This window comes from Etheostoma spectabile, chromosome 8 (genome assembly GCF_008692095.1).
Source record: "Etheostoma spectabile isolate EspeVRDwgs_2016 chromosome 8, UIUC_Espe_1.0, whole genome shotgun sequence".
NCBI classification, from domain to species: Eukaryota; Metazoa; Chordata; class Actinopteri; order Perciformes; family Percidae; genus Etheostoma; species Etheostoma spectabile.
In genome coordinates, this window is record NC_045740.1 from 24,728,598 (window position 1) to 24,742,627 (window position 14,030).

Here is a 14,030-nt window from a genome sequence, read left to right on the forward strand (position 1 = left end):
CAGAACAAAATAGAGCTGCAGGATTGGGGGATGGGACAGTTTGTGGAGGAGACGAGACGAGTTTAAAAGAGAAAACAAAACCGAATGGTACCTACAAGTGCGGTGTTTTTTATTGTTTCTTTTTGAAGAAACAAGCATCGATGCGGATTTTTAGTTCAGTTAGCCATGCCTTCCCAGCCCTGACGAGGCCTGCAGTGCCCTTCCAGATATATATTATATTAGTTTATCCCCTTGCCTTTCTCTGACATCATGTAGGCCTACTTTGCAGTGTTGGGGGTTACTGCAATCAGATTACATTTGTCCGCAACGCAGTAATGTATCGCATTACTTACGTTACTGGTTCTTCAACCATCTGCATAACGGGAGGAGAGAACAACAACTCAAACATCCGTTTAGGTGTGTGTGCGCCACCATAACACTCGTCGGCTAGGCCCAGACGAACCAAATATAGCACAGCCGCCGCTTTAGAGTCTTTTGAGGGGTGGAGGTATGCCCATTACTTCAAATTAGTTGCGCAAAATGACAAAAACTAGAATTTTAAAGTGTAAATTGTCCCTCCGGTCTCAAACACCTCTCCACAGGCCAGGAACACAACATCCAGTCTAGCCATTTGCTAAAGTCCCCCAGACCCTCAGGGACGCCAAGGCGGATGAAAAGAGCATGTTGCCGACACTTTCAAGCAGCCAAGACTGTATTCAACAGCAGGAAACAAAGCAGAGATAAGTGGGCTTGTGGCCGCACACATAGGGGAGGAAACTGTTTCGACAGTGGAATCGCCATCTTTCCGAAACAGACCGAGCAAAATACAGATAATGAAGAGCCGCCAGGAGCCTACCCCACCAAACTACTCTTGACAAAATTTGTGTAGTATTAAAGACCATAACGATATAGTGTATGTCCTCATTATAATCAGGGTTTGTGTTGATCTGGGCATACATGAGGTTTAACTTTATATTGTTATTTGGCAAGTAAGTTAGCAGTCCTACTTTTCTGTCTTCTCCTGGAAAAGATGGAGACAAGGTTTGTAGCAGAAGAACGGGAATGGAGAGATACATCCTTCTTTATAGAGCTGTGTAGATTGAATTATTACTTTGTTATCATTATTATTATTACTTCAACAAGAACTCTTCCATCCCATCTCAGGTTTTGTGATGGAGTAATCTAAAAGTAATGTAACTAGTAGAGTACTAGTTACTTTCAGCAGTGAGTAATATAGTAAAGTAAGGCATTATGTTTTTGGTTAAAGTTTTAATGTGTAATCTATTACTTTTTTGAGTAGCTACCCCAACACTGCTATTTTGTACTTTTGCTACTTCTCAGTAATTTAGTACATATGAAACATATCAACTTAATTATTAGATAACTTGGCCTTAGTATGTATTTCTTTAGTGTTACATATCTTCAACAAACAAAGATGGGAACTGTTGCCTTCAGCACCGGGATTCTAACTCCTAGCATGACTAAAAGTGAGCAACTTCCTGTTAAGTCACGTTATTGGTCAACCTTTAGACAACCAGAGCACATGAGGGCCAGGCAGCAGGCATCCCTCCTAGAATTACATTTTTGCCAGCACACCCGTGCTGTAAATAGCCTTCATGTAACATTGTGAATATGGATATTAAAATCACTTCCAGTGACATAGCTAATGGTTACTATGACCTTTTTATTGGAGAAAAACATATACACACTGTTAATTTGCCCACCGTAATTTCTAAATGCAACATTTTAGCCATAAAGTTATACATTTGTCATCTATTTTTTACTCTAGCTTTGGCAGCACTAAACAGCTTTTGCTTTTGCTGTTTTAGTGTATTTCTTATTCATAATAGTTTGTTGAATCTGAGACCAAATGAGCTACTCCTCTGTAGTAAAGGTTGGCAGAGCTAAGCTGAGCTTCAGAACCGAGAGACGGACCTGTGTTAAGATAGACCAGATAACACAACTACAGCTGTTAAAGCTGAAAACAACCTCTGTGGGAAACACAGTCTGACAGTTAGGAACAAACAGGTTTGTTAAGAGTGGTTGTTTACAGTGTGGTAGTGTTCACCACCAGTCATCATTTACCTAAGTTGCATATCTGTGTAATAGTTCATAAGATGACTCAGGAATTCACAGGGAGTCTTCCAGTTGTGCAAAGCAGCACTGACTAAATCCTTCTTTATGACAGAATGGAAATGCATAAGAAAAACCCCACAGGCGACTAGACTAACTGCTTCCCATTTTGTGTGTTTTTTTCCTTCTTTTATTGGATTGAAAACTGATGAGTCAAGGGCTGTTTATCGCTCGCTTCAGTCATGAGAGTCAGATCAGAGCTTCCCTGTTCCTGGGTGGTGAACTCAACCGGACTGAAATGTAATCATGAAACAATCTCAATTTCCTTACATTTAGCCTGAAAATGGCAATGACGGTACATTTGTCCTAACATTGGGCAATTGAAAAGTGGCACATCCCAAGACTGGATAGCAGTAATTCAAAGCATCAGCTGACTGACAGCTGCCAGCGCTCAGGTGCTGCCTTCGATTGCTTGGCTCGAGAAAATCATTGTTCAGTTTTATAGCTGGGACGGTACACTTATGTCCCGATTTGATTTTTTCACAATACATGGGTGACGATACGATTTGTATTACGATTCTATAGTATTGAGTATTGCGATTCTATAGTATTGAGTATTGCGATTTACTTTTCCTTCTTCAACAAAAAAAAGTTGAATAATACACTTCTAGAGACAATATGTCATGAGACATTTTGAAAAACTAAGTGTTTTCTAAAAAAGAACATCACATGCACATCATATGAGAGTTAGACATTTATTTAATTTGTAAAGAAGGATTTTCTGCATTTTGTTGTTTTTTGTCTGTTTTGCTGGAATCAAATATGATGTCTAAACGGAAAATATTTAGGTCAATCATTGGTAAACAAAAACAATATTAATTCTGTGGGAAGGAATTATTTAAAAAAATCACCAAAACATCACAAATACATACGATTTTGGATTTTTTTTTTCCACACCTACTTAGTTTAATTTTAACCATTTCTACCAAATGTTCCATTGTAATTCAAAAACACAATGATCATGACGTTGAGACGTTTTCATCCCCATGCTCAAGTTTGTTGACTGATCAATCCCATTTTGACCATCAGACTGTTGTTGATGTTATCAGTACAAAGTGCAGCCAGCCCAGTCTTATCTAGAGCCGTTGATTTTGGCCCAGTTCCTAATAACTTCAAATGGGGTTAACCCTTAAAGGAGTGGCCTGTTCCGCCATATCGCATTAATGACTAAGTGATCCATCCAATCAGCAGCTGTGTTACTGGCCCTGAGCTTTTGAGTAAAAACGTGTTGAAAAGCTCTACCTTCACCTGCAGATTCTTACACATGATTTTAAATGATGCAGTATACGGAGGGCATTTTAATGAAAATATTATGTTAGCATTGTATCTAGTTCTTGGAACTTCCTTCAAATCAAAACCTCCATGATGTAAATGGAATATTTTAGTATCATTTCCAACTAGAGCTGGGCCATATCTCGATAAAATATTGAGATATGAGACAAGATATTGGCTTAGATTTTGTGTTGTCTTTTACTGGTTTTTAACCCTTGTGTTGTCCTCGGGTCATATTTGACCCATTTTTTTCATCACAAAAAATGGCCCTTTGAAATAAGATGACAATTTCAACATTAGAAATATCAAATAACTTTGGAAAAAAACATAAAAAAGCACCCACAACATTGAAAAAGCGACAAAAATGTCAGAAAAGGCGATTACCTTTTTTCATGGTTGACGGGAAGACAACACAAGGGTTAAGGCTAAATTACAGTGAAGTGATGACATTTTGTGAACTTACCAGACTGTTCTACCTGTTCTATTATTTGCTTTTACCCACTTAGTCATTATATCCACATTACTGGTGATTATTTATTAAAAATTATTGAAAGCACCAATAGTCAACACTTCAATATCGTTGTGGTATTGATATTGAGGTATTTGGTTAAAAATATTGTGATATTTGATTTTCTCCATATCGCCCAGCCCTATTTCCAAAATACATGAGTAAAACATGAGTGAATCATAATTTTTGTCTATTAAGTAGCTAACCACTGTGGAACTATTCGTTTGCACCATGAGTGGATTTTAGTAAAAGTCATTAAGTTTTCAGTGGTGCGCTGTTAAATATATATTTTCTACCAGATGTTTCTAATCTGCTTCCAGAACGTTAAAACATTATAATTTGTATGCTTCCGCGCTGGCGATAGCTGTTGCATTCTGGGTTTGCGTTGTCCAAGTAGATTTGGTGGTCAAAGTTCATTGTGACCTCGCATAAAATAACATAATTCCTTCTGTAATTTTGATACAATTTGACACAAAGGTTTAATTGGATAAAATGATGACGTGATGACATTTTATACCCCAAACCCCCAACATTTTTCTGGCCACTATTTAACGCCATAACACAGGAACAGAAAGGAAGACATTCAGTCAGACACAGTGAATTGGTGACACTAATCTTGGGTGGCCACCTTAAAACTGTAGTGGTGAGATAGATCGTCTGTACCTTTTTATTAAATTCCTTTAAAGTCTTCAGACATGAATGAAAACGGCAACTTGACTGGTTGGCCAAGGCATACGACCGCGAACGGTACTTCTAGTTTATGAAAACGTTTCAAAGTAGATTTAAAAAAAAATAAAAAAAAATAGTGTAAGACCAGTTACAGCTGTAACATTTGTTGGTCTTTCTCTGTAGAATGTATAGTGTATGAGACACCTCCATATAGCCGCTGACATTATAATAATAAACCCCTTGACTGCTGCTTTGTGCTTTTGTGTTTTATTAGTACTAGCTGCTAGTCTTTGTCTGCTAGGACATTTCCATTAACCTGAGTCTGTTTTTCTGCCCTACAGAACAGAGAGTAGAAGATGTCAGACTGATCCGAGAGCAGCACCCCAACAAGATACCAGTGAGTGCCAATGCACAATTGATTGCAATAATTGAGTGAACACGAAAGCCTATGCAGTGAAATCCACTAAAGCAACATTATTCTCAAAACACAAAAGAAAAAAACTCTAAGGGCAGAAAAGTATGAGCATGACATGCATAACAGCACGCAGGAAGACACGAGTAAGAACAAGGAGAACGTACAGCAACAGAAAGTGTTACCACATGTTTCCTGGTTGTACTCTGTTTGAAATGTCATTTGTTGGCATCAGACATATTTCCGCAAGGGCTTTCTGCATGTTTGCTTCTGGTTGGATGTTTTGTTGAGGACTTGTTCGTCAAGTTTATTTTATACTTAGTTTTTGTGATCAGGGTTTTTTTCCCCGCTTACAGGGACCACAGCAGTTGTTCCTAGTATTTCTATTGAGAAATGGGTGTGACTGCTTCTGCTATTAAGTCAGGTGTCCTGTGGCTCCTAGCAACCATCAACAAACAAACGCACACCTCCTGTTTCACCTGCTCGTTTTATCATTTAGAGATAGAGTATCACCACAGCCTTCCATCTGCTTGTCACATGGCAGGCCACTTCTCGTCTTAAAAGCGTGTGTGTGTTGTGTGTGTTGTGTGTGTGGGTCTGTCTGTGTTGAAAACAGAGGCAGATGCGCTGTGTCACTGTAATGCAACTCCATCAAGACGGGTGGGGGAGGACCTCTGCAGAAGACTGTGTGACAGACTGCTTATAGCTCTTAGATCAGACCCTGCCTCGCTGAACAATATACCTGCATTTGTGCTAAACAGAGGTCTATGCCTATCTTAATACTTATTACTTATTTTTTTCATTTACATCATTACTGTTATTTTTAACATGGTAAGATTAAAATGTATTACCTTGATGCTGTAAAACAATTCTCACTATACATATTCAACAGAAAACAAAGAACACAATAAAAATGATTAAGTAATCAGCTAACATATTACAGATTAACAAAAACTTTAGACCTAGGCAATGATTGGTTTAAAGAACTAATTTGCATACTACCCAGAGCATTCTTCCCCTATACCAGAATGGTAATGTGAGCAGCCAGACTATAATCCAGTGCCCTGCCAGTACATTTCACCTAGAAGTAATTTGCCATATTGAATCTACTGTGCCATTTTTCTTACCATTTCAAGGCTGTTCCTAAACATACTCCTCCAAGAGATTAAACCTGATTGACTTTAAAATTGGTCAATACAATCAAAAGACCTTGGCTTCAAATGTCCATGTTACGCCACAAAGCAGGAAGTGGTTAGTAACTAGACTTTACATTGTCAAATCTACCCAAAGCTTCCCTTTTGATAAAAGTCCAGGCCTGAAGACCTCTACATGCCAATATTGAGATGTAGCCATAGCGCCTCCTACTGGCAACATGAGGTTACAGTCGCCATACTTTGGTGTTTTCCTCCTAGCGGGTTGTCCACCTCATATGTGGTCAGAAAAGCCTTATGCCCTAAATTATGCTTGATTGTGAAGATTGTAAGTTTTGTCATATAACGTAGACATGACAAGGCATCGAATTACCATGTTCTGCCACAAAACAGGAAGTGGTTTGTAACTAGACTGCACATTGGCCAATCTGCCCCAAATGTGTTATGCATAATGAGAATCCAGGCTTGAGGACATCTACGTGCCATTAATAGCACCATCCGCACCTACTGGTAACAGGAAGTCAGCTTCCTTTAACGAAATGTGTATTGTGTGGTCTAAACTTAATATAGAGGAACGTAATGCATGTTTACTGCGTGTTGTCTAATGTTGTGGCGGCCATTTTGTGCATTTCACCATTAAATAGGAAGTTGTTGTAACTCGGATGTACATTGCCCAATCTGCTCCAAACTTTGGTTTTGTAGAGAGACTTGCTTTTTTGTTGTACCCTGCTGGTCAATGTTAAAAAACTTAAAAAATGTTTTATGTTATTTTATTTCAAATTTAAGTGTAACCTAAACTTATTATATATTACTATAAAGTAATACATACTATATATTACTATATTATATATATACTATATATTACTATATTCCCACATTTCCCCACCTCTTCCCTCCTGAATGTACTGTATTTGTAATTTAAAGCTGCAGTTGGTCGAAAGCAAGAAAAAGAATTGCCAGAATTTCAAGTGGAGTAGGACATCTTCCTGCAGATTTCCTTCTTCCCTGTCTTCATGTGTAGAACAGCCAATAGGAACCTTCCCCTCTCTGAAATAACCTGTGATTGGCCAAAGTCTCCTGTCATGGCTATGTGTCTTCAACGTCAGCACGGCCGAGTGACGTTGAACGTTAATGTTAGAGCGACGGGCAACAACTGGGCTAAATTATGTCTGATTTTTTAAAAACAAAAATCTTTGTAGCAGCAGACGCCTCCTCTCTTGATCATACGTTGTTCTGGTGTATCTCCGGTCTTTCTTCATCCTCTAACTTTCTTCTCTGTTCTTGAATGTGCAGTTTAACAGACTGTTATGCTACCTGGCTAGCTAGCAGTTATGATGTTACCCAGCATGCCGTTTGGCGGTGTAAACATGCAAATGTAAAATTATTAGTGTTAGAAATTGTATTTCACAATTGTATTTCACATAACACACAAATGTGTTGGGTGCTATGGGGTTTTCTCCTGTTGAAGAGAGTTAGTTGTGGGTTAATAATTGTTGTGTTATAAAGTTACTACCATGAGTGAGAAGGGTACGCAGTTAACAGGGTTCCCGTTCTCAAGTTACTTGTAGATTTTTGTGGCCGCAGCACTCTGTCAATGCAGCGGTATCATGCTGTATGAAAAATTATTATCATCTGTGAAATTAATATCTGTATATGGTATATACCGGTATACCGTCCAGCACTAGCACAGTAACGCTTTGTGGTTAAACTGTATTGTTCAATAAATGCTCCTGTGTATTTCATCTAGGTCTTCCGAACCGTGTTCACGTTTTTCTTAACACCTACCACAGCTTTAGGTTAGCGTGTGGTCTGTGTACTGGCAGTGCTGTTCTTAAAGACTTGTTTATAACACATCTTTCAACTTTCAGGGTATCAGGTCTAAAAAGGGAAATTCTGCCTTTATAGAATTCCACCAGAATAGTAGGTAGAAGTCATTGATCAATTGTGTGTATGTGTTCTGTAGGTGATCATTGAGAGGTATAAAGGAGAAAAACAACTTCCCATCCTGGACAAGACCAAGTTCCTGGTGCCAGACCACGTCAACATGAGTGAACTCATCAAGATTATCAGGTAGACCTGAAGTCCTCTCTCCTCTTCTCCTCTTTTCTCCTCTCCTGTCTTAATCTTTTCTCCTCTCCTGCCCTACTCTTTTCTCCTCTCCTGCTTTACTCTTTTCTCCTCTCCTCCTTTTCTCATCTCCTCTCCTGTCCTACTCTGTTCTCCTTTCCTGTCCTACTCTTTTCTCCTCTCCTGTCCTACTTTTTCACTTCTCCTCTCTTGTCCTACTTTTTCACTTCTCCTCTCCTGTCCTACTCTGTTCTCCTCTCCGGTCCTACTCTTTTCTCCTCTCCTGTCCTACTTTTTCACTTCTCCTCTCCTGTCCTACTCTGTTCTCCTTTCCTGTCCTACTCTTTTCTCCTCCCTGTCCACTTTTTCACTTCTCCTCTCCTGTCCTACTCTGTCTCCTCTCCGTCCTACCTCTTTTCTCCTCTCCTGTCCTACTTTTTCACTTCTCCTCTCCTGTCCTACTCTGTTCTCCTTTCCTGTCCTACTCTTTTCTCCTCTCCTGTCCTACTTTTTCACTTCTCCTCTCCTGTCCTACTCTGTTCTCCTCTCCTGTCCTACTCTTTTCTCCTCTCCTGCTTTACTCTTTTCTCCTCTCCTCCTTTTCTCGTCTCCTCTCCTGTCCTACTCTGTTCTCCTTTCCTGTCCTACTCTTTTCTCTTCTCCTGTCTTACTCTTTTTGCCTTGCCTCTCCTGTCCTACTCTGTTCTCCTTTCCTGTCCTACTATTTTCTCCTCTCCTGTCTTACTCTTTTTGCCTTTCCTCTTCTCTCCTTCCCACTTTGCTCCATAGTCAGATTTAGATTGAGAAAATGCTCTTTAGATGTGGCCTCCAAAACAAACTCGGAAAGTATACATACAATAGCTAGTTATAATAATTTACACAGGATAGCAATGAAAAGAAAAAGTATATCACAACTTCTACAGTGAAGTAATACAATATTGAATGTCTGTTTATTGGGCACTTGTAGAATAATACAATAGTTCAACTGCAAAAGGCCAAAGAACATAGAAAATGAAATGAAAAGCGCACAACAGTACACTTAAAAATATAGTGAAACCGCAAAATCAAAGTGAATGAAAGATGAATTCTCCCTCAGCATCACATCTCTGAACTGATATAATCAACAATTGGTTTGAACCCTTCAGTAGAAACGTGTGTGGTGGCCGGGTTAGCTCAGTTGGTAGAGAAACACGTGTGTACAATTTTGAGTTGTCGTGTGTAAACGATGACAACTGTGTTGTAGTTGTGTTGAACTTTTGCAGCCCGTGTTTACCATTTTGCAACACAAGTGCATCACAGTGTGAAATGCGTTTTAGCGAGTGAGAATGTGTTTGGAGTTTTGCGAGAAGAGTGATTGATTTGACAACTGGGTTCAGTGAATGGGGTTTAGTGTTCTAGCAATTCAGGAAAACTGTAAAATGTCCTTTCTCATGTCAAAATCCTTTTGTGGCCACCAGGAGGCGCCTCCAGCTGAACTCCAACCAGGCTTTCTTCCTGCTGGCCAACGGCCACAGCATGGTCTCTGTGTCGGCTGCCATCTCCGAGGTCTATGAACGGGAGCGGGACCAGGATGGCTTCCTCTACATGGTGTACGCCTCCCAGGAGACCTTTGGCACAGCCGCGACCGCCCAGTGAACAGCCTTCCTTCTTCTTCCACCTGGCAAGCGATTGGACAATTGTATTTTTTAGTCCCCTCCATGTTGCTTGCCACACACCTTTTAGTCTTGACTGTAAGAACTAAAACACAAACCGCTAAATCTAAACACAGTGTACGATTATTTCCCAGCTCGGATGACGGAGGTCATGATCTCCGTATTATGACTGCAGTGAGCGAATAGACTGTTTGGGTACCACCACTCTCACCCAGTAGCATACAGCCACAAGGGTTAACCAAAACGGCAGAGTTTAAGTAGAGAAATCCCCAAATCGGACTATGACTCAGGCCAATAGTTTTAAAGTGTGTGTCTGCTTCCTTATTGTGCTCTCTGGTGAATCATGTCCACCGCCATGGCAATGTACCACCTGTTGACGGTAGTTATTTACAGCGTTGTGTGACTCCTCGGCTGTATTTATGTTAATGTATATGTAAATTTCAGGTAGGGATATTATATAAAAGTGGCAAGGCGCCACTTATCTAAATATACATTAGCCAATGAACAAAGCCAACCTTAATTTTAAGGGTTTTTGGAGACGAGCAACAATGACATTTGGAGGATATGTTTTTTAAAGAAGCATTTTATTGCAGTTACAAGGTGGAACTTGGGGATTTGCAGTCTCGATTAGAGTACTTTGGCCAGAGAAAAATGCTAAATGAAGTAGAGAAGATCCTCGTGAATTGAATGCATCTCTGCTGTGTGTCTCATCACATTCCCACAATGGTCCTTTGGTGTTTTTAACCTTTCCTGCATTGTATCCTTAAGCATCTTCACTGTAACGAAAAACATGTTGGGGAACTGCTTTTGCTTTTGAAATGGATGATTGTAGTTTGCAAAAAAATGCCTTGGTCTACAGATATTGACTTTACAGCTTTGAATATAAAAGAAGTTCCAATGTGAGTGTAACCAAGTTGACTTTGGAAACACTACAAGGAGCATCTGATTGCATGTGTGACTGGAGGACGATGGTGTTTCTGTAAATGCTGATTAGAGGAGAGGTGTTTGCCATTTTCCTTTCTTTTTTTATCTCCTTTGTCACAAGTATTTATTAAAGTGATCAAGGAATGAAGGAAGGTAACAAAGTACAAACAAATAAGAGTGTGACCCAGGCAGGTTGATGAGCATTATTACTGACTGTCCATCTGTGTTTTGCCCATTGACCTACAGGCTGATTTCCCAGAGCTGTCACTGTTGTTGAGTTTCAGTTCACTGAAATTCAACAAGCACTTTCGCTGTGGGGAATGCCCAGTGGAGGTTTAAGGGCTGCACTCCTAAAAGAAAAAGAAACATTTGAGGATCCTGTCTGTCTATAAATGGTCCTTTACTGTCTGTGCTGTGCTTCTTCTTCTCCTCCTCCTCCTCCTCACCATCTTTTTAACAGACTGAGGTTTAGCTGCTTTTATATCGCAGTATTTTATCTTTTTGATTCATTTTATTGTGTTTTTCATTTTTGTTGTACGACACGTCTTTCCTCTACTCCGTCTACAGTATGTAAAGTACAAAGGTGACTTTTTTCTGACTAGTGAAAGCCACTGTGTGTTTGTTACAGAGGGGTGGAGCATTTGTTTCAGTGGTCTTTTCTGCCTGCTCCTCTGTTTCTCACACACATATCCTCACACAGCAATATCACACAGCCTCTTATGTATGTATGTTGGTATTTTGTAAACAATAAAAGCAGAAAAAAAGATCATATGTGGGGTTCCTGTGTTTTTTTGGGGCCATAAATGCATTTACCAACATTGTGTGTAAATATTCACATGCAAAATATTGCAGCCATCTGCCTTAACCTTTCAAACAAATGATTCATATTTTATTATAATCTAGCATCACCTAAATGACAAATCTAATCACATGTCTTATGGAGTTTACAGTGGCAACTCCAGCTAAAATTTTGTCAAAATGTACCCCCCAGAGGGAAAAACTGAGTGTTTCATAGGTACCAGTCACTGTACAGGGAGCAGACAGAAATTAAAGAAGGATAACGGGCCTCTCATGCAGAAGGAAAGGGATGTCAAAATATACTGCAGCTCAGGGGCGGTTTCATGATTTTTTTAAGTGGGGGGTACGGGGGGGGGACAACACAATAGGACAACACAATGTCATTTTTCCAAATAAAACATCACATTCAGTATTAATTTCACTTGTTTTTATTCTCAACAAATTGTGTATCCAAATACAAAACACATTTTCTATGTGCTCAAGGCAAAATTTGGATAGCCATTAAAATATAATTGGTCATGTGCCAAGGGCTGGGAAGATTTCACAGAACCGTCCATTACACTTAACTTAACTAAACTGGCCTCAAACTTCAACAAAATTTTTTTGCAGATAATAGGAAACAGAACAGAAATAAAGTGCAATATACTATACATTTCTTACACCAACAGGTGCTCTACAGTGAGTTTATGTTAGAATACTGTATGTTTCTACTTCGAAACTGGCCTCAAAAATTCAACAAAACACAGTTACCTTACAATGTGTGTAAAGTATACATCCATTTACCAAATGGAAAGGCAGCGATTGGCCGAACAAGCGGCAAAGTGACAGTACTCTGATCCAGTGGCGTGTGCAGAATATGTATTTTGGGCGGGCCAGTGCAAAAGTGAGTGGGCCTATAGTTTTTCCCAGAAAAAAAAAACAAATAATAATTAAACCTAAGAGACTAGAAAAAGAATATACAAACTGCAAAAACAGTGACACCTTTACTTTGCAATATTCGGCAAAGGCAACAACAACACAACACTGTCTAAATATCACAACCAACAGAGATCAATAAAGGCTGGACAAACCAGTATAGACAATAACCTGTCTATTTTATTCAGGCTAGTCAGCAGTCCAAAAAACTAGGTTAAAATTAAAAGAAATTCAAATAATGAAAAAATCTCAGCAGTAACGGTTTGAAATAAATGCCAACGCACTCCCTTACATATACAATGCAATCAGCCTGGTGGAAATTAAGGTTTTGTGCCCAAAAAATCTTGTAAACTAAACAATGTAGCCCATAACATTACATTTCTGTTTATTTATCCCATTTAAATGTCTATGAGCAAGTTATGCATCAAGCCAACTTGGCACCGACTTGCCATTTAGTTGAATCCAACAAAAAATTGTAGCTGAAAATGTTTCTCAAGATTCTAAAAAGTCATTGGTTAGACAATTCTTATAAATATGCCGCCAAACATCCTCTGCATCAATTCCTGGAAGGTGCCCGGCGCATTACACAGGCCGAAAGGCACGCGGTTGAACTCAATAGGCCGAAGGGGGTACAAAAGGCTGTTTGGAGCTTATCATGTTCTGGAACAGGGACCTGGTTGGAACCGCTAGCAAGATTGAGAGTGGAAAATCTGTAGACCCCATACAGCGCATCATGGCTTTCCTCTTTTCGCGACAAAGGAAATACATCCTTCCTTCTTTCTGTTTAATAAGCGATAATCCACACACTAGCGCACACTGCCATCCTTTTTCTGCACTAACACAATAGGAGAAGTGTACGGACTACAGCTTTCCCATGTGACCTGGGACTCTAGCATCTGATTGATATGCATCTTCCCTGCCTCATACTCGGTGATATCTCCGCCTGACTGGGACCTCACTAAGCAAAGGTCTATCATGAGAGAGAAGATTGGTACACCCCAAGACGCCTTCATGAGTGGCAAAGACAGAATCATACTTTTGCAACAAGGATCTTAATTTTTGCCTATCTGGATCAAACAATGCAGGCAGATCCACAGACTCCATCCTGTCAGGCACAGAGGAGGAAACCGTTTGACTGTTGTCAGTCTACGATGTGGTCCTATCCTCAGTCACAACTGCTGACAGACCCATGTTGACCCCAGGAACATACACCGCGTCCTGGACGACCCACACCAGGCAAGATGAGACAAGCAGCCCAGAGGGCAACCCAGTCTCAGGCGTCTCTAGCAGAACAGTCCCACCGGCAAACTGTTCCAAACAAGTACTGGCAACCAACTTCATGTGGCCTCCTGGTACATCGCATCAGTGATCTCTTTTTGTCCTGCATTCTTACTACAGCCTTTAATACCAGTGTTCAGGCTGCCAAATAGGACACCCATTACTGCAAATTAAACTGAGATGTCAGGGTTTTCAATCCACCTCTGATAGTTGCCGCTTCTTAGCCAGATTACGCGTGTCCATGTTGTAAATAGTAGGGGCGGGGCCTCAAA

The 14,030-nt window shown here is 40.0% G+C and overlaps 1 protein-coding gene across 1 annotated transcript in view; it reads left to right on the forward strand.

Moving 5' to 3' along the window:
• The window catches only part of map1lc3b (microtubule-associated protein 1 light chain 3 beta), an 11,682-nt gene extending 758 nt beyond the window's left edge, over positions 1 to 10,924 (forward strand). The window contains exons 2-4 of the mRNA XM_032523219.1: positions 4,903 to 4,958; positions 8,088 to 8,194; positions 9,649 to 10,924. Of these exons, the coding sequence (XP_032379110.1) occupies positions 4,903 to 4,958; positions 8,088 to 8,194; positions 9,649 to 9,826 (341 nt within the window). The 3' untranslated portion in view covers positions 9,827 to 10,924. The remainder of the gene's footprint in view (positions 1 to 4,902; positions 4,959 to 8,087; positions 8,195 to 9,648) is intronic.
• The last annotated feature ends 3,106 nt before the right edge of the window (positions 10,925 to 14,030 follow it).